Source organism: Hibiscus syriacus, unplaced genomic scaffold (genome assembly GCF_006381635.1).
Source record: "Hibiscus syriacus cultivar Baekdansim isolate YM2019G1 unplaced genomic scaffold, ASM638163v2 tig00001120_pilon, whole genome shotgun sequence".
Taxonomy (NCBI): Eukaryota; Viridiplantae; Streptophyta; class Magnoliopsida; order Malvales; family Malvaceae; genus Hibiscus; species Hibiscus syriacus.
In genome coordinates this window covers 1,416,970-1,442,350 of record NW_024061845.1, presented here as the reverse complement: position 1 = coordinate 1,442,350, position 25,381 = coordinate 1,416,970, and the positions used below count along the sequence as shown (strand labels likewise).

The 25,381-nt window shown below is 35.1% G+C and overlaps 2 protein-coding genes across 2 annotated transcripts; one reads left to right on the top strand and one right to left on the bottom strand.

The window, feature by feature from the left end:
* Positions 1-496: 496 nt before the first annotated feature.
* Positions 497-25,116, bottom strand: LOC120122530 (putative FBD-associated F-box protein At5g53635). Its single transcript, XM_039141669.1, has 5 exons — positions 23,766-25,116; positions 23,525-23,671; positions 23,056-23,344; positions 1,686-1,689; positions 497-509 (listed from the first exon to the last, which is right to left on the bottom strand). Exons 1-3 carry the CDS (start codon positions 24,753-24,755, stop codon positions 23,081-23,083), a joined length of 1,401 nt encoding a protein of 466 aa, XP_038997600.1. The 5' UTR covers positions 24,756-25,116; the 3' UTR covers positions 497-509; positions 1,686-1,689; positions 23,056-23,080.
* LOC120122521 (plant intracellular Ras-group-related LRR protein 6-like) lies at positions 2,998-9,835 on the top strand. The gene is made up of 21 exons (XM_039141658.1): positions 2,998-3,150; positions 3,256-3,319; positions 3,492-3,628; positions 3,734-3,820; positions 4,174-4,249; positions 5,176-5,250; positions 5,342-5,411; positions 5,496-5,573; positions 5,652-5,712; positions 5,811-5,889; positions 6,592-6,682; positions 6,906-6,966; positions 7,066-7,133; positions 7,313-7,383; positions 7,740-7,877; positions 8,119-8,223; positions 8,683-8,807; positions 8,913-9,009; positions 9,184-9,258; positions 9,389-9,444; positions 9,592-9,835. The coding sequence occupies exons 1-21, from the start codon at positions 3,086-3,088 to the stop codon at positions 9,665-9,667; spliced, it is 1,755 nt and encodes a 584-aa protein (XP_038997589.1). The 5' UTR covers positions 2,998-3,085; the 3' UTR covers positions 9,668-9,835.
* Positions 25,117-25,381: the final 265 nt, after the last annotated feature.

Genomic DNA, 25,381 nt, shown 5'->3' with positions numbered 1-25,381 from the left:
AAGAAGGTGGAAGCTATGAGGAATTGGCCAATGCCTAAGTCATTAAAGTCTTTGCGTGGATTTTTGGGATTAACAGGCTATTACAAAATATTTATTAAGAATTATGGATCAAATAGCAAACCTCTGACTCAGCTGCTTAAGAAAGATAGTTTTAAGTGGAATGATGCAGCTTTGGCTGCTTTTGAAGAATTGAAGAGAGCTATGTGTGTTGCTCCTGTTTTAGCTTTACCAGATTTTGGTAAGAGCTTTTATTTAGAAACAGATGCCAGTTCAGGTGGTATTGGTGCAGTTTTATCTCAAGAGGGCATACCTATTGCCTATTTAAGTAAGGCTCTAAGTCCTAGACATGCAACACTCTCTATTTATGAAAGAGAGTATCTTGCTATACTTCTAGCAGTTTCCAAACGGAGGCATTATTTAGAGAGTAAATCTTTTGTGATTAAAACAGATCATGAACCATTGAAATATTTATTAGAACATAAATTGACTACTACCATTCAAAAGAAAGGCTTGACCAAGTTATTGGTGCTGGATTACACTATTCAGTACATGAAAGGCAAATTAAATGTTGTTGCTGATGCCTTATCTAGACAGTAGGAAGATCAGACTGACTGTTTTACTATGAGCACTACCCTAATCATTCCTAGTTGGGTTCATGAAGAGGAATGAAGTTATAACGATGATTCTATAGCTAAGCAATGGATTTCTGTATTATCTGTTAATCATAATGCTGATCTTCAGTGGAAGTATTCAGGAGGTATCCTTAGATTTAAGGATATAGTATATATTGGGGTTGTTGGGTCTCTTAGACTACAAATACTTCAGACACTACATGATTCCCCTTATGGTTGCCATTCTGGTAGTCAGGCTACCTACCAAAGGATTAGGTCTTACTTCTATTGGCCTAAATTGAAAGCTGTGGTAGCTACTTATGTAAAAGCATGTGCAGTTTGTCAACAGACTAAGGTGGAGCATGTGCCTAAACCTGGGTTGTTACAACCTCTACCTATTCCTCAGCAGGTTTGGGAAGTAATTATTATGGACTTTATTGAGGGTTTGCCTACATATTTGAGAAAGAATTGTATTCTTGTGGTAGTGGACAAGTTTACTAAATATAGCCATTTTTTGGCATTAGCACATCCTTACACTGCTGCAGAGGTAGCCAAATTATACCTAGATTATGTCTACAAGTTGCATGGCCAACCTAAAATGGCTATTTCAGACAGGGACAAGACTTTCACTAGCCTCTTTTGGAGAGAGCTAATGAAACAGTTGGGCACTAAAACCCTATTTAGCACTGCTTATCATCCTGAAACTGATGGACAATCAGAAAGAGTAAACCAATGTTTGGAACAATATCTTAGAGGTCTCTGTTTTTTCCAACCAAAACAATGGGCAAAGTGGATGCCTCATACTGAATGGTGGTATAATACTACCTACCATACTGCTCTTAACCCCTTTTGAAGTCCTATATGGCTACAAGCCTCTTACTATGGTATGATATACAAACAGTCCAGTGCAAAGCATAGCAGAATTAATGCAGAATAGAGAAGAGATCAGGCAATTAGTCAAATCTCAGTTAGAACAAGCAAGTAATCGAATGAAGCAAAAGGTAGATAAACACAGATCAGAAAGAATTTTTCAGGTGGGTGATTTGGTTTACCTGAAAGTGCAGCCTTATAGACAGACCTCTCTTGCCCTGCGAAAAAAATTTAAAATTAGTGGCACGATTTTATGGCCCTTATAAGATTATTGAACGAATTGGAGAGGTTACTTATAAACTGGACTTACCTGAGACCTCACGTCTACATCCGATTTTTCATGTTAGCTTATTGAAGAAACATATTGGAGCAGTCGTATCGTCTTCAACAGATCCTCCTGTAATGGACGAAGAGGGTCAGTTCAAGATTGAACCAAGTCAAATTCTGGGCAGACGAATAGTTAAACGACATAACAAACCGATCACTCAGTTACTAGTTCGTTGGACTAACCTGGATGCTACGAACGACTCATGGGAGGATTATTCTGTGCTTCGAGGCCAATTTTCGAATTTTGATCCTTGGGGACAAGGATCTTCTCCAGCGGCGAGTATTGCCATAGTTGGAAGAGATGAGCATGGAAACGAAGTGGAAAATGGTGAATTAGGGATTGCGATACGAATGAGAAATAAAAAAAGGGAATTAGGGATCGGGGTACGATAGGGAAATGAAAATGGGGAATTAGGGATTTAGGCAATTGAAGGACGAATGATATTACCTGAGGAAGTGGAGACGGACGTGACCGATTCAGGAGATGGTGAAACAGACCGAAATGATCCAAGAGGAGTTAACAGCCCAATCAGTCCAAATAGAGAAGGAGAAGCCCACGTGTTTAGTCCAATATCCTGCAAGAAGAGAATATAGTGGTTGTTATAATCTATTAAAAGGACAATTAGCTGGCATCCTTGCAAATGACTGTTTTACCCCTGAACTAAATAATATAGGTTGTAAACTGAATTGGATTCCTTAGGAAATGAATGAAGTGAATTTCTTTATGTAATCTCTCATTTCTACTTCTTAAATCCTTTCTTCTTCGATTTTTTTCTTCTCTAATATCTCCAATCTATCACATGAATCGATGTCTTTCGTATAATATTCATATTAATGATATAATTTAAGCTATTAAAAAGATGTTGGTCGAGGCCAACAAGTGTTTACACAAGTGGTTGAGATTCATGAATTTGAACTTATAAAATCAAGTTTGAATCATACCACCGTCACTCTTAATTATCAATCTGTAAATTCTTATGTAAATCTAAATTGGGTCTTAGAAATACGTTGACCCTTAACGGAGAGCCACCCTTAATCTAAATTTTATAATACAAAAAAATGTTGGTTGAGAAAATAAAAAGAATGAAAATAGAAATAAAAAAATTATAATTAAAATTTTGTCTAAGGAAAAAAGAGAAAATGAAAATCCGACAAAGACACTAAACCAGATATGTTTTCTCACTTCTGCAGTTAGTAAGACAAAAGTAAAGAGACCGAACAGAGCAGATCCAAAAACCAAATCACTGCTCCATTCATGTCTTAACATCGCAGAGAAAATGGATCGATTATTGAAAGCTGCAAGAGCCTCCGGTTCTCTCAACTTATCCAATCGATCTCTCAGGTAAATTTCATTTCTTCATCCCAAAACATAAATTTCTTTTCATCATTCCAATTCATTGCTGCAGTCCAATTAATTGTTTTCCCCTTCATTTTAAATTTTTAAAAGAGATGTTCCAGAAGAGATCTACAGAAGCTTGGATTCTCTAGGGGAGGATGAAAAATGGTGGGAGGTAATTTAATTTAATTTAATTTTGATTGCTGTTCCTTTTTTAGGTATATCATGAAAATTTCTCCTAATTTTAAGCTTAATCTCTTTGTTTCTCGATGTAATTCGATTGAAAATTTCCATTTTTAAGTTAAGCATAGTCTTAATGTTCTTGGTGTCGCTTTTTTTTTTTTAAGGCTGTGGAGCTACAAAAGCTAATTTTGGCACATAACAATATCGAGTCACTGAAAGAAGACCTGAGGAATTTGTCTTTATTGACTGTGTTGAATGTTAGTCACAATAAGCTTACAGATCTTCCAGCTGCTATCGGAGAGTGAGTTGTTTTAAAACGATGAAATCTATTACTTTATATTTTTTTTCTCCAGTTTTGCAAGATAATTTCCATTCTGTGATCTTATTTTTACTTCTAATTTAATAGGCTTTCTATGCTGAAGTTGTTGGATGTGTCTTTTAACTCTATAGTGGCAATACCGGAGGAAATTGGCTCGGCAACTTCGTTGGTCAAGTATGCTCCTCCTCAATCCATCAAATAATGAATAGATGGCTGGTTTTCTTTTTCATTGGGTACTACTGGTTTTTAGATGCTAATGACTTGTTCACATTTGTATGCTCTGTTAATGCATTCATGTATTGTGATGGGCATATGCTTATGTTTGAACAGCTATGCATCAACACAAAAAATGAGATGAACGGTCTTGCCTATGATCATTTTATCAGCTGTTCCCTTATGCTTGAGATGTATTAAATGTCCATTTTATTTTGTTCTAGTGATATCAGATCATAATTTCTTTTGTAATGAAGAAAAGAGTCGGAATTTTAGTTTACTGTCTCATTGGATAATTCCTTTGTGACTTCCAGGTTTGATTGTTCAAAAAACCGTATTATGGAGCTTCCGTCCTCACTTGGAAAATGTTCAGATTTATCAGACCTAAAGGTATTGTATTTTCTATTTATCTATCACCATAGTTATTATTTACCTTTTTAATGGCCTTCGAGAATATGCTTTCTGGATTGGATTTGCCACCTTTTGCTTCAACTATACAAGACCATCTTTGAACATATCTACCATTCCTAACATTGCTAACAATAAGGTTTGAGTTCCATTACGAAGCCACATATAGTTTTGCTGTAAGTTTTCTGCATTTCTATCTACAAAATCTCTTCTTGTTATGTTTATCATAGTTGGTTAGTTTAAATCTCAAACATGCGCCTTATTTGTATTTTACAGCCGTTTTCCCAATTTCTGTTTATGAATGGATGCTAGAGTTATCTTCAAACACGGTTTCATGCTCTTTCGAAATATCTGTTACGTTAGCATTAGTTATTGTAGGAGATAACATTATTATTATTTTAGGAGAGAACGTCAATATTATTTTAAGCAGATATAGTTTTGTTAGGAGATATTGCAATTTTAATTTCCTGCTTTCTTAGAAGTTTTGAGGCTTATTTCCTTATCATTTCAGTGAGCCCTCTATTCCATGTAACCTCTATATAAGAGGTCTTCTATTCAATAAAATCAAGAATTTTAAACCTAAACTAGAGATCAGACGACTCTCTAGTCTCTCCCAAATGAGTCTCAAGGTGGATTCTCCCTTTGACGATAATCATTGCTAGAAGGAGAAACAAGAAGACCCTGCGCAATGCAGTCCCATTCATACACAATTCTATTCAGGACCATAAAAAATAAATTTACTGTTGCTTATTTGGTTGTTATTTGACAATTAGATTCTGGAGATCAGCTAACCTGATGACTAAGATGTGCGAAAATCTTCTTGTCATGAAACTACAAGTTTTATTTTGCCCTATTTAATACTATATACGATCCATAAATGGTTTTCCGTTCCTTTCTTGTTCTGGCAGGCATCAAATAATTTAATAACTAGCTTGCCAGAAGATCTTACAAACTGTTCGAAAATGACAAAACTAGATGTGGAGGTATTTAAAGACGGTTATTTTCTGTTGTAATTAGTTATCATTAATGATGTATTTGGAGCCTAATTTATGCTCTATGTTCTAATTATTTCAGGGGAACAAACTAACAGCTTTACCCGAGAATTTGTTCGCTTCATGTACAATGCTTACGGAACTCAATGCATGTAATAGCCATTATATGACTTTCCAGTTTATATGAGTTGTGTTTAAATCTCCAAAACTAAAATGAAATTTTGACATCTGTGCAGCAAAGAACTTGCTAAGTGGTATACCAGAGAACATTGGATGCCTTTCACGTCTCATCCGTCTTGACCTTCACCAGAATAGTGAGTGATATACAGAGTTATGCTAGAAATCATCCTTTAGCTCTATGTGATAAATCATACCGTTACTGTCTGATGCAGGAATTTTGTCAATCCCACCATCAATAGCGGGTTGCTCTTCTCTAGTTGAATTCTATATGGGGTCATATTCTTGTTCACTGGTTACGACAGGTGTTTAAATAGTTACCTGAAAGTGTACCTTTTTGTATTTATCTGGTATTTTCCATTTCAAATTTTCAGGAATAATGCACTGTCAATGTTATCTGAGGAATTAGGCAGTCTTTCTCGTTTAGGGACAATGGATCTTCACTCAAACCAGGTAGCTATTTCAATTCCTTTTGCCTAATCATTATATTTGAGCTCACTATTCGTCACACTGCTGCATTGTTGACCTGATTGTATTACTGTTATGGTTCTTTAATTGGAACACTGTAGTGAGGTGAACATAGATAAAACAAAGGGTCTACTTTTGACCAAACTAGATTAAATTTCAGTCTTTCTAATCCAAGATGTACACATGAAATGTCATTCAGATGTCTCAAAATGAAATTCAATTATATTCCATCCTATCGAGTACATGATTAGATGCCCACCACAATATTAATTCTTACCGAAGCTAAATACCATACTAACAATTGAGCATCACATAGATAACTTGGCTGCCTTTTGTTTTAAACGTCTTATGCCTGCTTTGTGGTTAACTAACCATCAGACCAGTATCTGGTTTATGCTACAATCTGCTTTCTTAGCTGTGTTGAATGTATTTTAAGGATGTCTATGTTGGATTTAACTATATCAAGGCTAGCAGTTTCTTTAAGCCATGAATATCTTTGGCTCGTGTGACATATTTTTCAGTGTAATAGGTGTTCTGGAAAAAATGTAATGTAATATGTGCATGTGGTCATTTGATTTATACAGTTATTTCATCTAGTTTTTTTCTGTGCTCATGTTTATCTTCTTTTGCCTGCGGAAATAGTCTGAATCTTAACAAATTGGAACTGAATACTTCAAATGCATGCAGTTGAAGGAATATCCAGTTGGAGCATGCAAGTTATCCCTGTCAGTTTTGGATCTTTCTAATAATTCGTTGACCGGACTGCCTGCTGAGCTTGGTAAGTTTAGCAAACTTCGGATGATTAGTTATTCACTTATGATGCATCTTTAATAGGAACATGATGCTCTTAGGATGCAGCAAAAGTGTCAATTTTGGCTGACCATATAAACGTTTTCTTTTCCCTTTTTCACATTCGGCGGCAAAAACAATACACATACAATTGACACTTACGTATTTGTGATTAACTATTTTATTCGGTTCTAATTTGTTGTTCTGTCTAGGCAAAATGACGACTCTTCGAAAACTTTTGCTCAGTGGCAACCCTTTACGAACTCTAAGAAGGTCAGAGGCATCGAGGGATTATTTGGTTGTTGTTGTGTAAGTTCAGCGCTTGTGTTAGTCAGGTTTTTACAGATGGATAATTTTTATTTGCCCCTGCAGTTCACTGGTTACGGGACCTACACCTGCCTTATTAAGATATCTTAGAAGTAGACTTTCTGAGGCTGAAGGTACATACATTTTCAATGCACATTCAACACGATACCCTTTTAGTCTATAGCCTTTATGGTCTCTTTTGTACTTCCTCCTTGCTTATGGTGGTGGTTTTTGTTCAAAATTCGAATTCCCTTGATTTTTGGCTCCGTACCATATCTTATTTCAAGCAGTAATAATGGAACACTTTTTCTAGATTCGGAAGCTAAATCTCCTGCCAAAGAGGAAGTAGTCACTATGGCAACTCGATTGTCCCTCACTTCAAAGGTATCTCCTTTACTGTATCAACTTTTTTCCCCGAAATTTCTGTATGATCTTCTAATAGGTAGGTTCAACTAATTATTACCCTCTATCCCTGTATCTGAGGACATCGGCTCATACATTAGTGGAACCTAGTTTGCATCATAGGATTCAAGAATTCAGGAAAGGAGAGCATCATATAAATTGTGAACTTGAATTACTGCTTAATCAAAGCTTGATTCACCAAAATATCAAATTTATATTAGCACTGGCCTTTTATTATTTTCTTCTATTGTTTACGTTATTTTCTACAATAAATATCCAAATTCACTCTTGAAGTTCTTCGAGTTCGATTTTACAAATAATACTTCTTGTACTTACAGGAGCTTTCACTGGAGGGCATGGGTTTAAGTTCTGTCCCGTCTGAAGTGTGGGAATCGGGTGAAATCCTAAAACTCAATCTTGCCAAAAATTCTATCCAAGAGCTGCCAGTTGAACTCTCCTCATGTTTACCCCTTCAGGTATTTGCTCTCTAGCGTTATCATTCCATCTAGAAGTATACTTCAATTGTTATAAAATAAAACGATATGTCTATCCATGTTTCTGAATCGGATAAAAGATCTATAGTATTATATATTGTTGCTTGAAGCTTCCATTGTGATATCAATTCTATAGCCATGAAGTTTAAAGCACGTGGCTAATGTATTACAGATGACTTTTTTGCTTTCTTAAATCATTATTAACTCACATTTAAATTTGCAGACTTTGATTTTATCTAGGAACAATATTAAGGACTGGCCGATTGCAATTTTGAAGTCACTTCCAAATCTCTCTTGTTTGATGCTGGATTATAATCCCCTAAGAAAGGTAATGAGATTACCTTCATTTTAATCCGCAACTATTGGGAGAGGAATTCATACTTGTGCATGCACAGAATAGTCAAAGTCATGATTGCCTCCTAGAAATGTAGCAATTAAAATATGCCAAGTTCGTTCTGTATACTATGTTTCATCAATACTGGATCATCAATGTAAAGGTGGTTTATGCATCAGATGATTGGAATGAATAGCCATCGGAATTTCTGTCTAAGAACATTGAAATAAACAATTATTTGGGGATTGATCACACAGCAAGATATTTAAACCACAGGTATAGGTTGTGCATGTTTCAAGACTTTTCTACTCGCAAGATTTGCCATACGATATATATCCAGTGCAATGTAAGGACATATTTAGCTAATGCCAATAAATGTTTCTGTATCACAACACATGCATGTTTCGTTTTAATATATACGAGCTGAACTTTCTCTTATCTACTTGATCATAGATTCCATCCGATGGATTCCAAGAAATGTGTATGCTCCAGATATTAGATATAAGTGGCAATGCGGGTTCTTTAACCCAGAATCCTGCATTTTCCAGCTTACCACAATTGAAGGAGCTTTATTTGAGGTTAGTTCGTTAAAATAATGAGATATATGTAGCACTCATACTCACAATTTTCCATGTATTTATGCAACAATTGCTGCTTGTCTTACCACTGTGCTGACTTGACAGACGAATGCGGCTACAAGAAGTACCATCAGATATAATGAGCTTGCGCCAACTGCAAATCCTAGGCTTGAGCCAAAATTCCCTTCAGTCAATCCCTGAGGTAAAATGTTCTCTTACAATTGTCCTAAACACGTGAGGGTTGAAATAAGACACACACCATATTTTTCGTGTTCTTGATGCTAATTATTGGCCTGCATCATATCTTTTTTCTTGATTATTCTTCGACACCCTACTCTCATTTAGGCTTTATCCCTTTTTGTTGATTCATTTGCAGGGATTAAAGAACCTTACATCTCTCACTGAGCTGGACTTATCTGACAATAACATTTCTTCACTTCCTCCAGAGCTGGTCTGAATTAGAAAAGTCCCTTTACCATCTCCTTTCTAATATAAAAAAAAAATTGTTCGTTTGTGCGCATGTCTCTATTCAGATTATATATAATCACTTGTTTCTTAGTTCTCGTTTTTTTTTTGGGCAGGGTCTACTTGAACCAAGCCTCCAAGTTTTGAGACTTGATGGCAATCCATTGAGAAGGTATGCTGCATTTGAGCTGTAGTTCATTGCAAATTTAAAATCAGTAACAAGGAAACATTAAAGTTTTACCAACCCGAACTTTGTTCGGTTTCATGTTCTGTTTCGGTTCTAGTATGAAATTTTTCCGTTCGTTCTTTTTTCCCCCAGCATCAGGAGGCCAATTTTAGACCGAGGAACCAAAGCTATTCTGAAGTATTTGAAAGACAAACTTCCAGAGCAATAAGAACAACATGCCACTCTGTCGTTTAAGATTGTCTGAAAGCTTAATCTCAAGTAGTGAAGCATTTGAATTTCTAGAATTAAGTTGATGGTGGGGAGAATGTAATATTAGGAGTGGTTGATGATTGAATGCTTGCATGATTATCATTATAAAGTCTTGAGTTGTGGGCTTAGACTTCTTAAACAAAGGATATAACTCCAGTTTGATGATGAACAATGTATCAAAGACGCACATGATTGAATCATGACATAAAAAGGGGGAAAACTAGATAAATTAACCTTGTATTTCTTGTCCTTTTTCTGCATTCATACCATGAAAAACACAAGTATTTGGTGGTGCGTGTACATCTTGATAAGTATATACTACAACAACAACAAAATCCTATTCCCGGGGTGTGCAAATCCGGGTACCCGGATTTTCGGGTACCCGATTTCTGGGTACCTGGAATTTCCAGGTCGACGATTTCTCGGCCCGTGTCCTGACCCAGTAATCGGGTACCCGATACCCGGTTTTTAATTTTTTATTTTCAAATTATTAATTTAAAAAAATATATATACAAATTTAAATGTTCGAAATTTCGAATTACATACTATAATATCCTAACATAAAATTTAAAAGTTCAAAATACAAAATATAATAATCCATAATATAAATAATTCATTATATTTTATATAATTATATATAAAAAAATAAAAAATAAATAAAAACTAACCGGGTACCCGGAAAAACTAGATTTTGTGACCCGGGCCCGACCCGGGAAATGTCGGGCCGGGTACCCGACCCGGCCGGGTAATATTTTTTAGAGAATTATCCGGTTTTTTAGATCCGGGTCGACGGGTCGGGTCAACTGGGTCGGGTAATTTTGCACACCCCTACCTATATGCAATGGGATAAGGGGGAGGTAGGATAGCAGGTTACCCCCAACGCCAGGTTGAGAGCAGCTTCCGTGGAAGATCTCCGACAGTCAGAAAATTGAAAATAAAGAGATAAACACAATGTATGTATAAATAAATAAATAAATAAATACATAAGGGAACAATCTTCATATGCAGTCTTCATATGCGCATCTGTAATGGGAAGTTATCCATGCAAATAAATCCCTGCGTAAAAATCTATGTATATAGACAGAAACGTAAGTCCCGATCAAATTTAAAAAGAAAAAACATGAAAAGAAGGATACACAGTAGTCAGCGATAGCAAGGTACGAGAAGGAATAAAATCAAATGGGTCAAAACCTAAACTAAGGCAACACTACTCTACTACTCTAGTTCTAAGCCTTCATAATTTCAATGACAGAAACGTATAAAAAGTAGAAGTGATGGAAATTACTACAAATGCATTAAAAAGTAGATAGAGATTGCTACACCCTATGGCTGTGACCCACACTACTCGGCTACTCTGGTCTTAAGTCTGCATACTTTTCTGTCAGAGGTCATATCCTCGGTAAGGGATAAACCCTTCAAATCAGATCTCAAACAGTCTATCCACTTCCTCATTGGTTGTCCTCTCTTTCTGGCACCGTCGGCTGTAATCGACTCTACCCTCCTGATAAGTATATATTAAGAGTAAATATCAATGGAAACCAAATAAATTGTAAAATAATGACAATAATAACATAAAGTATTCGCTATTTAATACAATCCCACCAAACCAAATGAGGCAATGGAGCGGTTCGGCAAATTCAACGAGATAATGCTCTCAAATTCTTTATTTCACGAAATAATGCAGTCCCCAGATTAATTGCTCAAATGGGGTGATTTCCACAGTGTTGCCGTAGGTCGCCAGGGCATCCCAGCGACATGGTAGGTCGCCATGCACGCCCAGCGACCTTATAGGTCGCCATGCACGCCCGGCGTCCAATGTTCTGCCCGCCTGCTGTTTTGTTTTGGTGCTTTGCATGGGCCATGCGCGTGGCATGGGATAGGTCGCCATACAATCCTCTCATCGCGTGTGATTCCACTTGCAGCTACTCAGGAGAACCTATTCCTCCTGCTCCTCGCGTGATTCCTCTTACATCTGCTCAGGAGACCTCATGCATGCAGCTGTAATAACTGCATTATTGCAGCATGATTTGAGCTGCAAAGTGTCATAGCTTCGTGCCCTAGCTTCGAGCCATAGCTGCTCCCTCATGGCATAGCTTCAAGAGTGTCCCCTCTTGTTATCATAGTTGTATTGGTGCAGCGTAAAATCAGCTGTTGCATGCAGCAATTAGTGTTGTATTATTGCAGCGTTCAACTGTTGAAAAATTTACAGCCTTTAACATGAATTATACAGCTCAAATTGATTGCAGCTTACCAACCGTGCAAAGATCATTATATTTTGGATATGAGGGGTTTAGGGTAGAATCATAAGAAAGAAATAAAATTTGGCGAGAGAAAGGAAAAGAAAGGAAAGGAAAAGAAGAAGAAGAGGAAAGGGAGATAAAGGCTCAAACATCGTTCGTGAGGTAATTTTTAATTGTTTAATTTAGTTTATTAATATGAAATTATAAAATAATTAGTTTGTTAGTTTAGGGTTTAGGGTAAAACAGAAATTTAGTTAATTAGTTTGTTAGTATAAATTATTAGTTTGTTAGTTTAAGTTAAATTATATTAATTTGTTAGTTTAAGTTATATAGATTATAAAAAATTAGTTAATTAGTTTCTTAGTTTAAGTTATTAAATGTAAAAAATATTTAATTAATTTGTTAGTGTGTTTAAACGTATATTAGGTTGTTTGTTGAAGTTTAAGTTAAAATATTAAAAAAGTTAATTAGTGCTTAATTAGTTTGTTAGTTTGTTATTTTAACTAAATTATATTATAATAAAGAAATAGTTTATTAGTTTAAGTTATATTATAATATATTAGATTATATAAATTTAATTTTTTTAATTTATGTTGTTGTTTAAAGAAATAATTTTTACGTACAGAGCATTATTCCACAACATTTTCCCACGTACATATTGATTCGAAGAAAGAAACAAGAAAGGAAAGGAAAGGAAAGGAAAGGAGCAATAACTTTTTCACGATTGTCCATTATAATGGACAGATTATGGAAAATGAGGCCGAAGTAGTTTTTCAGTCTGAAAAACCAATAAATATGATGTTCAAAAAAGACATCACATTTATAGAAATGAAGCATAAGATAGAAAGAAAAATTCGAGTTGCAGTTGATGGTTTGAGGTATAGGTTTATGATATGCCCAACCCAGTCAAATATGCTGCAGTTCCACTTGAAGAAGATGATGATATTGGAACCATGGTTGGATTACATGAGTCAACCAATATAGTAGTTATTGAGTTATTTGTTGATGTGCGTAACATATGTGATGTTCCTGGGTCATCAAGAGGTGTGGCTCAAAATCCATCTAAAATGGCTTTATATAGTCAGTTTGAGCCGACATACAGGTTCCCGAACAGTTTATGGCACTATTGGAAAGTGTAAATGAAGTCGGGGGGACATCTGCAGTAGCAGAGTATGAGACGAGAAACATACCGGAATTGGTTGTTGATATTGACGCTGAAAATCGATGGGGAGAAATTCATGATGATTCAAGCGAAGATGAAGAAACCGAAGAACCCGTTTTGGGCGGCGACGAAAATATTTTTGGTGGAGGGTGCAATTGATGAAGTTCCGACACCGTATGAAGCTACTTCTCACATGTACGAGATAGACTATGATGCGATGAGGGCACCTGAATTCCCAAACATACCACATTTACCTCCGTACCAAATGACTGAATCATTCGATAATTCTGGTGAATTTTCAATTAGGGTGCAATTCAGAGGAAAAAATGAAGCTACGCTGGAAATTAAAGAGTACTGCATCAAATGCCATGTTGATGTCCATGTTGCAGAGTCTAACCAGAAAACCCTATACGCGAAGTGTGTAAAATATGGCCCAGGTGCAAGTGGAAGATCAGAGTGTCGAAATCAAAGGCATGATGTTTGGGTCATCACGAGGTACAATGGTCTGCACACATGTTTACGAAACTCTATCGAACAAGACCACCGACTATTGGACTCCGATGTAATATGTGAATACGTGAAGGCGATGGTTGAAAAGGATCTAAGGATATCTTGTTCAGTGTTAGTTGCATCTATTCGAAGCCAATTTGGATATCAAGTAAAATATGGCAAGGTGTGGAATGCGAAAATAAAGGCAATGAAGCTGACGTATTGATATTGGGATACATCGTACAATGAGCTACCACATTTTCTACAAGCAATGAAGCGATTTATCCCAGGAACCATAGTGAAGTCTCAAACCATGGCCGCATATGACGAAGAAGGTCAACTTCTGGCAAGGAAGAAAATATTTCATAGACTATTTTGGGCATTCAAGGCATGTATTGAAGGATTTCCATTTTGCAAACGATCCAAGTAGATGGTACGTGGCTGTATGGTCAATATAGGCTCCGTATGCTATCCGACATTTTGTATCTGTCATATTGGCAAGAATAGTATCGATCAGTTTTATAACGCACATATTCGTAACGAGATAGTCAGCATGGGTAAGTTTTATTTAACATATTTGTGCATTTTTACATGGTTTTTTTAATTGCGGTTTAACACAATATATTATGGAAAGGATACGAGCTACGTCGACCAAATTTTGACAAGAGATTGGAGAATTTGAAGGCATTTTACGATGATCAGGTGTTTGGAAGTAGGCTTCAAAATACGCGGGAAAAATGGTCGCAAGCATACGATGAAGGTCGGAGATACGGACATATGACCACAACCTTGTTGAGGCCATTAATCGGTACTAAAAGGTACACGCCATCTCCCAATAGCGAGTGTGGTGAAAGAGACGTACTTTAGATTGGCTAAAGTTTGGTCGGACAAAGGCAAGGAAATTGTGAGTCTCATAAATAGAGGTAAAACTTGGGCTCCTACAGTGGTGGAATCAATGGAAGCAAATGAGCGATTGGCAACATCAATGGTTGTTCATAATTTCGACCGAGTTGATCATATTTTTGTCGTGTCGTGCATACGTCGTAACGTCGGAGGAGAAGACCAAACATTTAGAGTTGATTTACGACTCAAATGGTGTGATTGTGGTCGTTTTCAGGCATGGAAATATCCATGTGCTCATGCAGTCGGTGCTGTATGTATGCTGGTGTAAGCGCATACACTTATGTTGATGCTTCCACCTACGTAGGATATTAAATGTCTACAGCTATGCGTTCAGACAGATCCCGAATGAATCTATTGGCCCAAAAGGATCATGATGAATGGCTACCAAATCCAATGCTTCGCAGAAGTCCAAGGGGTCGACCTGAGTACACTCGAATTCATACCAGTATGGATTTCCATGCTAGAGAGAGAGGTCAAACAAAGAGATGCGGATTATGTAGGGGTGAAGGCCATTCAAAAAACAATTGTCCTAATTTACCAAGATATGCTCATCATTAGTATCATATATGTATTTCTATGTATTTATCCAGATTATGTGTGGTTCAATTAATGTCATTTTCGTTACATAACTAATATTAATGAAATTATTATTAATTTTTAATAATTTGATAGTAATGATTAGTAATAATGAAATTATTATTAATATTTAATGATTTGATAGTAATGATTAGTAATAATGAATTATTATTAATTTTTAATGATTTGATAGTAATAGTAATAGTGAAATTATTATTAATATTTAATGATTTGATAGTAATGATTAGTAATAATGAATATTATTAATATTTAATGATTTGATAATAATAATGATTTAATTTGAATTTATGTAATTTTTGTCGATAAACTATTTCACCAGAGTTGTTAAATAGAGGGACCTAATTGATATGACATTTATAATTCGAGGACTTGAACAGATTTGAATGGACGTGTGGTTCAATTAACCATAAAAATGATTTAATAATAATTTAAATAATGATTTAATAATAAATTTAATAATGAATTTAATATTTAATGAACCAATCTTGTCTCTAGTCTCACCAGTAAGAAGGATTGGTCGGTGACCAATCTTACCGACATAACACCTTGGTCATATTATTATTACAACATTCAAAACTCTTTTCACTTTCTTCTTCAATCCGTCAATGAACCAAACCTTTAAAAAAATAGACTTTCCCCATCATTTTAAACGTTGGATACAGTCACCCAAAGGTATTGGTTCATATCAGTAAAAACACTATATAATTAGGGTTTGACATTTTGATTCGATTATGATAGATTTGATATTTAGTAATGATTTGATAATAATCATTATAATAATGATTTGATAATAATCATTATAATAATGATTTAGTAATAATCATTATAATAATGATTTAAATATTTAATAATTTGATGATTTAGTAATGATTTGATAATAATCATTATAATAATGATTTAGTAATAATCATTATAATAATGATTTAATAATAATAATAATGATAATAATGATTTAATAGTAATTATTTAGTAATTATTTAGTAATGATTTTATAATAATGATTTAATACTAATGATTTAATAATTATTACTAATAATTATAGAATAATAACAAATGAGTGTACGTGTGGATTACTCGAGTTTAAATTTATACATAGTCGAATTTATTAATGATTTTTAAATATTTAATGATTTGATACTAATGATTTACTAATTATTATTAATAATGATTTATTATTAATATTTAATTATTTGATACTAATGATTTAAAATATTATTTAATATATTTTTAAATAAAAAAAAAATATTTTTAAATTAAGTTAATAATAAAATTATTATTAATAATGATTTATTGTTAAGGTTAAAAAACTAGTCTAATTTCAATATATAATTTGTAATAAGTAGCAAACGAGTTTACAATTGTTGTCGATGTCGGGGTGTTGTTGAATGATAATGTCGGGGCGGACGTCTGATACGTTGTGGCCGTTGTGGTTGCTCAGGAGTATTGTACCCATCCTCCTCATTTATTGGGGGCATTTGAACTACCATGTGTTCAAAGTCATACGTCGACGAAAACATAGGAGAATAGATGGGTGCCTCAGGCTGCACAAACTCTGGTATGTATACCGGGACAGTAGAATCATCAACTGCGTGATGCAACGATCCCGCATCATCGAACGGTTGTGGTGCGCTATTATCCACATCGGTCATTTCCGCTTCAGGTTGTAGAGATGAACTCCCACTCCCACTCGGTAGAGAGTATTCAGCTTTACCAAATCTTTTTTTAAACCTCAAAAATTGTCGCCTCTCTGCCATTGTTGTGAGGAACGGCTTTCCATTATCCCAAAAATAAGCAAGGTAAGCCGAAGTCTCAAAATTAAAGTCGTCATCTTGAATGGTGTCAAGAGTTGGCATGAATGAAGCCATATTGTTCCAAGCATTAATGTAGGTTGCATGCTTCTCAACCCAATTAACGCCTTCTTTACGACGACCATCAAATCTGTGCAGGTCGTCATGCGTCTCAACCCAATTCACTGGACGACGACCATCTAAGTTTTGGAGGAGGTCATGATCCCATGGACTCCGCGGAATAGGTTGGTGGAAGTGAAATTGCCTCAGCACTCTATCCCCAAATTGGATTTCAACAAAAGCAAAATTGATCAATGGTGTAACAGCACACCAATATTGAAACCCATCTAAAATACCGTGCGGTATCAACGCAAATAATTCTTCATTCATGTATGGTCTCCAATTAAACTGTAAAATTAAAAAAAACAATAAAATTAATTTAATTCAAATAATATAGTTAATTTAAATAATAATTAAAAAATACAGATTATACATACCTCCTTTTTGGCCTTAATGTCGATCTTCAGCCTGAACTCTTTAATGTTGTTGTGCACCAATCCCGTGCCTTCAATTTTATGTCTCCATCTGTATATCAATCAAAACAAAAATAGAGACATTTTGTTCAATAATTTTAATCAAAATAAATATTTTCTAATAAATATTTTATATTAAACTAGAGGAATCATATAACCTTCCGGCAAGTGGAAAGTCAACCGCAGTCCGACTAATCGGTGTCAAAAACGAAAGTCTATGCAAAGCCCATGATTGTAACAGCAACAGACATCCACCGATTTCTGCTGTATTATTATCATTCACGACTAATGACGCCTTGCACATCTCACAATACAAGAATGCCAATATCGTCGAATCCCAGCTATATTGCCTACAATTCTCAAAATTTGTTAAAAAAAGAAGATACTGAGTGTGAACATAACTACCGGATTTATTAGGCATCAAAATTCCCCCAATCAACTGTAATATATATGCTCGTGTTGCATATATAATTTTGTGCTCCGTACTATTTGGTTGAAGTTGAAATTCATTCTTCAACCATGACAACCTCACCCGCCACCCTCTACACTCTGGTGGTACGGGCGCTTTCCCAAGAAACAAGTTGCAAAGTTGTGTCACATTATTAAACTCATGTGACATTACCACCGGCATCCCATTAGTTTGGACCCCGAGTTACATTGCCACATCCTCCAAAGTTATCGTGCATTCGCCACACGGCAAATGAAACGTGTGCGTTTCTGGTCTCCAACGTTCAATCAACGCACTTATCAAACCTGGGACCAACTTGTAATCTCGCACAAATGTTACATACCAAAATCCAGCCTCTTGCAAGTTTTCTTCTATCAATGGGTGTGCCTTGGGCACTTTATGTAGCCGAAGACGAATGACTCGCTGCTCGTCCTCCTACAATTAAATAATGTAAAAAAATTATCACAATCATCATAAAATAATATTCAAATATTTATTAATTATAATTCATTAAACAAATATTTTATTCACCATTATTCCCAAATGACTTGAAATATGTTCATTGTCAAGTCTCAGCAGTGGAATTTGGTCAGCCATTGGAATGAATCTGTAAAAAAAATTAAACAACAATATTTAAAAAATCATTTAATATAATATAATATAATCTAACTAACTAACTAACTATTTTACAACACAACAAAAAAATTTATTATAATAACTTATAATATATTAAAAAAACAAACTAATTAACTATTTTTTACCCTAATTTATAATAATAAACTAATAAACTAATAATTTATAACAATAAACTAATTTAAATAATTATTTTTTATATAACTTAAACTAATAAACTATTTTTTATTATAATAAAACTTAAACTACTAATAAACTAATTAACTAATTTTTTATATAATATAAATTCAACAACCAAAATATAACTTAACTATTTAACTAACTACAAACTAATTAAATACTAGACTAACTAACACACTAATTAATTATTTTTTTAATATATAACCATCAAACAAACTAATTAAATAATTAACTAAAATTTTATTTTAACTTAACCATAAACTAACAAACTAATAATTTAAAATAATAAACTAATTAAAAAAATTAAAAAAATACCTCGATGTTGTGCTCTCCCTTTCTTCTTCTTCCTCTTTTCTCTGCTATATTCTCCTTTGCTATTTTCTCCCTTTCTTTCTCTCTTAATTGTTTCACTCATTAACTCCATTCATCCAATATATAATACAACAACCGGCCAGACTCTGCTTCAATTATAGGTCGCCGAGTCATTCACGTTCACGGGCTGCAATAAGTGCTGCAATAATGCAGCTGAATTCACGCTGCATGGGAGCAGAGGCGCAGCGAGCGACAGCAGAGCGAGTCATTCACCTATCCCATGCCACGTGCATGGCCCATGCAAAGCACCAAAGCAGAGCAGCAGGCGGGCAGAGCTGAATCACGCGAGGAACGTTGGACGTCGGGCGTGCATGGCGACCTATAAGGTCGTTGGGAGTGCATGACGACCTACCATGTCGCCTGGCGTGCATGGCGACCTACCATGTCGCTGGGATGCCCTGGCGACCTACGGCAACACTGTGGAGCAATTAATCTGGGGACTGCATTGTTTCGTGAAATAAAGAATTTGAGAGCATTATCTCGTTGAATTTGCCGGAGCGGTTCTAACATGACACAATAGAAGAGTCTGTAACGAAATAATAGGGAGTCAAAATTTCACATTTCTTTGATTCCTAGGGAAAACTCAATAGCTTTTCGATGACAGTCGATGGTTGTTCCTCACACACATCAATTCTTCTAATTATGAGCTTCTCCAGAACTGATGCATGTTTCAAGAAATAACTAACCATTCCAAACATATTCTCCTTTCCATCCAAGTATTTGATTTCAATCTCCCTGATGTGAAACAACAAACACGAAGGCACTATTGCAGGCAATGGCCAGAAACCTCCCGACTTGCTTGCTTAAATAATGGTACTTGGAGAAGCCTTCAAACCAGATCCGGGCTAATGGTCTTTAGCTTAGGCATGCCACGTAGGAACTCCACAATCGACGTTCCTTCCCAAGCATTGTTATATTTATTACGAAATTCCAGTTCAACAAGGTTGTAAAATGCAAGCATTGGATCAAGAGGTGCCAGTTAAAGCTGTCTACAGAAAACTAAGAACTATTATATAATATTAAAAGAAAAGAGTTCTATGTTCCAGACCATGACTTGTTTAGAACAAAGTACATTAACCGCTCTAGAGCCATCTTCAATGCCTAAATAAAGAGACTGTACATTGCAAACTCCCCGAAGAAGATTTGCTACACGTTCACGATCCTCGTTACCCATTACAGTGATTTGGATATGAGCTCTTTCTAGAGATTTCATTTCACTTAAAGTACATTCTTCAGCCATTCCGTTAGCATGACAAGATTCGGAGCATCAATCTTGATGGCACTGAAAGCTCTGCCAGAATCGGCATACAACATTCCGAAATATAAAACCAGTCTCTTAAGTGAAAGGTTATGGATATTGAGCTCACTATTTCGAAACCGACACATAGTAAAAGCCAAATCTTCTAATACAGGGCAACTGGAAATTAACTTAAAAACCGAATGACCATATAAGAATTTGGAGGATCCAAAATGTAGAGTCTTGAGATTTGGTAAACAAGCATTAGTTGGAACATCATTAACACCTCTGATTTTCAGTTTCAGTTTCACGAGCGACTGGCAAGTAAACAAAAGAGTAGCAGGTAAAGCGGGGGACAGTTTTATTTATCGAAAATATAACGAGTTCCTTAACACCACGCCGCACTGCAGCACATAACCAACCCTTAATGCGTAAATAATCATCGGCCCATCGACGGCCATCCTCCGACCGGTCATAATTAATCCAAAAGTCATTCACCCTAAAGCATTCTAAGGTTACCAGCTTGGGGCTAGATAAAAATCTATCGACAAAATTCAGGAAGTTATCATCTTTAAGCTTAACGCAACTCTTGAAATCAAGGACAGATACTGATGAGACAAAGAGATACCTCTACCTTGGGGAAAGAACGGAGGTTCTAGCTGCATCTTTAGTGGGGAGGAACGACAGAATGAGACAAAGAACATTTTCAGGTGGAGAAAGCTACACCCACAAAACTACAGGCCGATTCGACGGCTGGTGATGGGAATCAGAGGGGTTTTGGCTGATAGTGTCGTGGAAGGAAGGGAGAGGAAGACTTTTGCTCTTTGTTTTGGGTAAACTACGTCTTTCATCACTGAACTTTACTCTCATTTTACTTTTTATTTTTTTAATTTAATTACTAAATTTTATACATTATATTTTTTCACTCTAGAATGACATGGCTTTTTTAATTAATATTTTCCTAAACTTGACATATTTTATTAATATTTTATTATTAATGATATATTTGATTAAAATATAATTTCATATAATATTTAAAATAAAAAAATCTTAAAATACAAACCCTAAACCCCAAATCAAGCCCCCAACAAATCGAAAGAAAGCCCCCAAACCTTCCATCCATCGGTCCTTTTCTTTCCGATCACCCTCCGTCTATCGGTCCTTTTCTTTCCGACCACCCTTCGTTTGTGCCTTTTATGTATTGAATTTTATCTTGCTTTCATTTTGTTGGTTCGTCGCTCTTCTGTTTTTGCTTTAAAAGTTGAACTTCATTCTTTTGTTTCTTCGTAAGTTTTAGAATCTGGTGCAAAAATTTGCAGTCAACAATGAATGCCATTTATTTAAAATTATTTGTCACCTGTGTTTTAAGGGATTTAAGTTTATGAGAATGGATATCTTGTACTTTGTGTTTTTGTCCATCAAAATCAGCAGAAAGATTTTCAATTTAAGCCAATAATCAATCCCTTTCTTGGTGCAGTGAGAAAATAGGTTAAGAAATGTTAGCATGCATATTTTTTTCTTCAAGTGAAGTCTGAGCGTCTATTCAACTCTTGCAATTCTTTGTCCATAGTATTTTGTAAAAGCGTGTGCTCCCATTGTTTTGCTGCTGCTTCATCAATATTTCTGGAATCAACTGTTAAAAATAACTATTATATTCAAGTGGACAGAGTATGGTCGAAAAGGAAAGGGCCGTTTGACGGAGTGTGGTCGGAAAGGAAAGGACCAGTTGACGGAGGGTGGTCGGAAAGAAAAGGGATCATGGTCGAAGGATTTGGGGGCTTTCTTTTAATTTGGGCATTGGTTCGTTGAATTGGGGTTTATGGTTTGTATTTTAAAAAAAATTAATTTTCTTTTTTATTTTAAATATTATATAGAATTGTATATTAATAAAACATGCTGTCATAATAAAATATGTCAAGTCATAGGAAAATATTAATAAAGAAAGACATGTCATTCTAAAGTGATTGAAAATAATTAATGTATAAAGTTTAGTGATTAAATTGAAAAAATTAAAAATGTAGTGATTAAAATGAAAAAAATTAAAAATATAGTGATTGAAATAAGAGAGAAAATAAAATTCAGTTGCGAATGATATAGTTTACCCTTTTGTTTTTTAGAACGGTCGATGAAAGAAAGACTAAATAGTTGGATCCGTCTTTTATTGGGCGGGTCGATCGGATTAATATCGCCCCACAAAGATTTTCTGAAAATACTTTTTAATATATTTTTATTTTATTCCATTTTTAAGCTTAATTTTTTTAAAATAGAATGTAATATTATAAAATAGTATTTATTTATAATTGTTTTAACTATTGACAAGACATTTTACAAACACAGTTGTTGGAATTTAAGATTTCTAGGGAGAACAATACTCTTTTTAATCACTAAAATCGTTAGATGAATTATTTGATGTGGAATTATAAAAGCTAAATTTGGCACACATTAAGTAATGAAAGAAAAAAAAAGTTTTACGTATCTTTCAGTCAAGATCGACAATACTAAATTTGGAACAATACGCTTATGTATCTTCTAACTGTTTGAAACACACTTGAAATACGAGAATGTTCTCGTTTTCTTGTTCTTTTCTTGCATTTATGCCAGGGAAAACATAATCGTTTGCTACTGCAATTTATATCACATTTTGATAAGTATAATTGAAACTGTAAAACAATGACAATAACATCACACAGCATTCGCTACTTGCAACAAAAAAGTGTTATACAAAACCAAACCAATTAAGACAATGAAGTTTCTCTAAAACAATACAAAATAGTAGAGACAAAACGAAATATTAGGGAGTCACGATTTCACATTTCTTTGATTTCTTCGGTAAACTCAATAGTTTTTCGATGATAGTCGATTCCTCTTTCTCCCACGGATCAATAATTGTAAATACAAGCTTCTCCAGAACTGATGCATGTTTCAAGAAATAACTAATCATTTCCAACGTATGCTCGTCTCCGTCAAAGTATATGATTTTAATCTCCTTGATGTGAAATAACAAACACAAAGGCACTGCAGTAGGCAATGACCTGAAACCTTCCGAATTAATTTCCTAAGCATACAAAAGAAAGAAAGGAAAGTTAGTTTGTAACAGAGTTTAGGGTGTACTTGATAGTTGATAGTTGGTAGGTGATACTAAAACGGTTAATAGCAATGAGTATTTACAGTAGGTAATAAAAAAAATCAATTTTGTACACTAAATCTTAAATGATATTTAAAGAAGCCTTCATACCAGACTCAATTTAAGTGTCTTTAGATTAGGCATGCAATGTAGAAACTTCACAATCCACGTCCCTTGATCATCAGTATCGTAATTAAGAAAGTACAGTTCAACAAGGTTTTTAAATGCAAGCATTGGATCAAGAGGTGCCAGAAAAAGCTGTACACGAAAAACCAAGAAGTATTATTTAATGTTAAAAGAAAAGACTTTGATATTCAAGACAATGACCTTAAATATTGCTAAGTTCACTAACCGTACTAGAGTAATCTTCAATGGCTAAAAAAAGAGACTGTACATTGCAAATTCTCTTGAGAAGATATGTTGCACGTTCATAATCCACACTAGCTAATAGAGTGATTGAAATATGAGCACTTTCTAGAGATTTCATGTCACTTAACGTATAGCCTTCAACCATTGCATCAACATATTTGAAATAAACAAGATTTGGGGTATCAATCTCGATGACGTTGAAACCTCTGTGAGACTGAATATACAAGTCACAGAAATCTAAAACCAACCTCTTAAGGGAAAGGTTATGGATATTGAGCTCTCTTATGTTACCAAACTCGCAATAAATAAATTCCAAATTTTCTAGGACATTGCAATTGGAAATTAACCTAAGAACTGAATAACCATCTTGAAACTTGGAGAATGTAAAATGTAGAGTCTTCAGATTTGGCAAACAAGTGTTAGATGGAACCTTCATATTACCTCTGATAATCAATTTCAAAGTCACCAGTGATTGGCAAGTAAACAAAAGAGTTGGTAAAGCGGGAACATCTTCATATATAAATCTAATATCAATTTCCTTGACACCACACCACAGTGTGGCGCATATCCAACCATTAAGGCGTAAATAACCCTCATCCCGTTGAATGTCATCCATCCTCACCCAAAAGTCATTCACCCTAAAACATTCTAAACTTAACTGCTTGTTGATAGAAAAGAATCTATCAACAAAATCCAGAAAGTTGTTATCATTTTCACTAGGTGCTGGGAACTGTGGTAAACAATCATTAAAATAAATGATATCATTTTCACTAGGTACTGAGATATGTGGTAAACAATCATTAAAATCAATGATAGACACTGAGGAAGCATAGAGATACCTCCACCTGAGTGAAATAATTGAGGTCCGAACTACATCTTTAGTCGGAAGGAGCGACAATACACGGCAAAGAATATGATCGGGCAAACTACTTAATCTATCCAAGACGCCAACAGACTGCACTTTCTTGCTCATGAACCCTAAACTAGTAAATGTCAATTCCAGGAGTTTTCGAGGGACTTAAGTGATATGGATGTTGCAATCCGGTTTCAACTGTTCCTCCAACTGAAATCTTTTAGAATTACACTATCTCTGTTTCAAGTTCCAGAATCAGTCTCTAAGATATCTGAAACCATACCTTTCTTCAAGCTGCAGCGGTTTGTCTTCTTCCTTCCCCTTCCCATCTAGTGTTTTACCGACACCAAATCCTTCAGCTCAGCAATTACTCTTTTACTCTTCGTTTATCCCTAAATTAGTACGGACTGGCTTCTTATCTGTGAATCAGGGTTTCCTACGTAATTCTCATACCAATCACCGTCAAAGCAGCAGCTGTATCTCTTCCTCGTTAGGGTTACGGTAACTCTTTTGGGGTCTAATTATTTAGTTCAAATCAGGGTATTGTAGGCCTGGGTTTCAATTTGGTTACAGGCATTCGGGCTACAATTAAGCTTATCAGGCCCAACAAGAGCGTCGTGTTTCCAAAGAATGTAGTAGATGTTCGAATTATGAGCTTTTCCGGAACTAATGCATGATTAGATAAATAATTAATCATTTTAGATATATGTTCGACCTATTTAAAAGTTTTGAGATGAAACAACAAA

What these genes read in the sequence shown, in the direction of transcription:
- LOC120122530 (XM_039141669.1), bottom strand. Translation starts at nt 24,755, where the DNA reads ATGAGCAAGAAAGTGCAGTCTGTTGGCGTCTTGGATAGATTAAGTAGT. An exon ending in TTGAAGATTACTCTAGTACG is followed by an intron (nt 23,672 to 23,765) that starts GTTAGTGAACTT and finishes TTTCGTGTACAG; the next exon opens with CTTTTTCTGGCACCTCTTGA. An exon ending in AGACACTTAAATTGAGTCTG is followed by an intron (nt 23,345 to 23,524) that starts GTATGAAGGCTT and finishes TTGTATGCTTAG; the next exon opens with GAAATTAATTCGGAAGGTTT.
- LOC120122521 (XM_039141658.1), top strand. Translation starts at nt 3,086, where the DNA reads ATGGATCGATTATTGAAAGCTGCAAGAGCCTCCGGTTCTCTCAACTTA. An exon ending in TGACAAAACTAGATGTGGAG is followed by an intron (nt 5,251 to 5,341) that starts GTATTTAAAGAC and finishes TAATTATTTCAG; the next exon opens with GGGAACAAACTAACAGCTTT. An exon ending in CCCTTCAGTCAATCCCTGAG is followed by an intron (nt 9,010 to 9,183) that starts GTAAAATGTTCT and finishes ATTCATTTGCAG; the next exon opens with GGATTAAAGAACCTTACATC.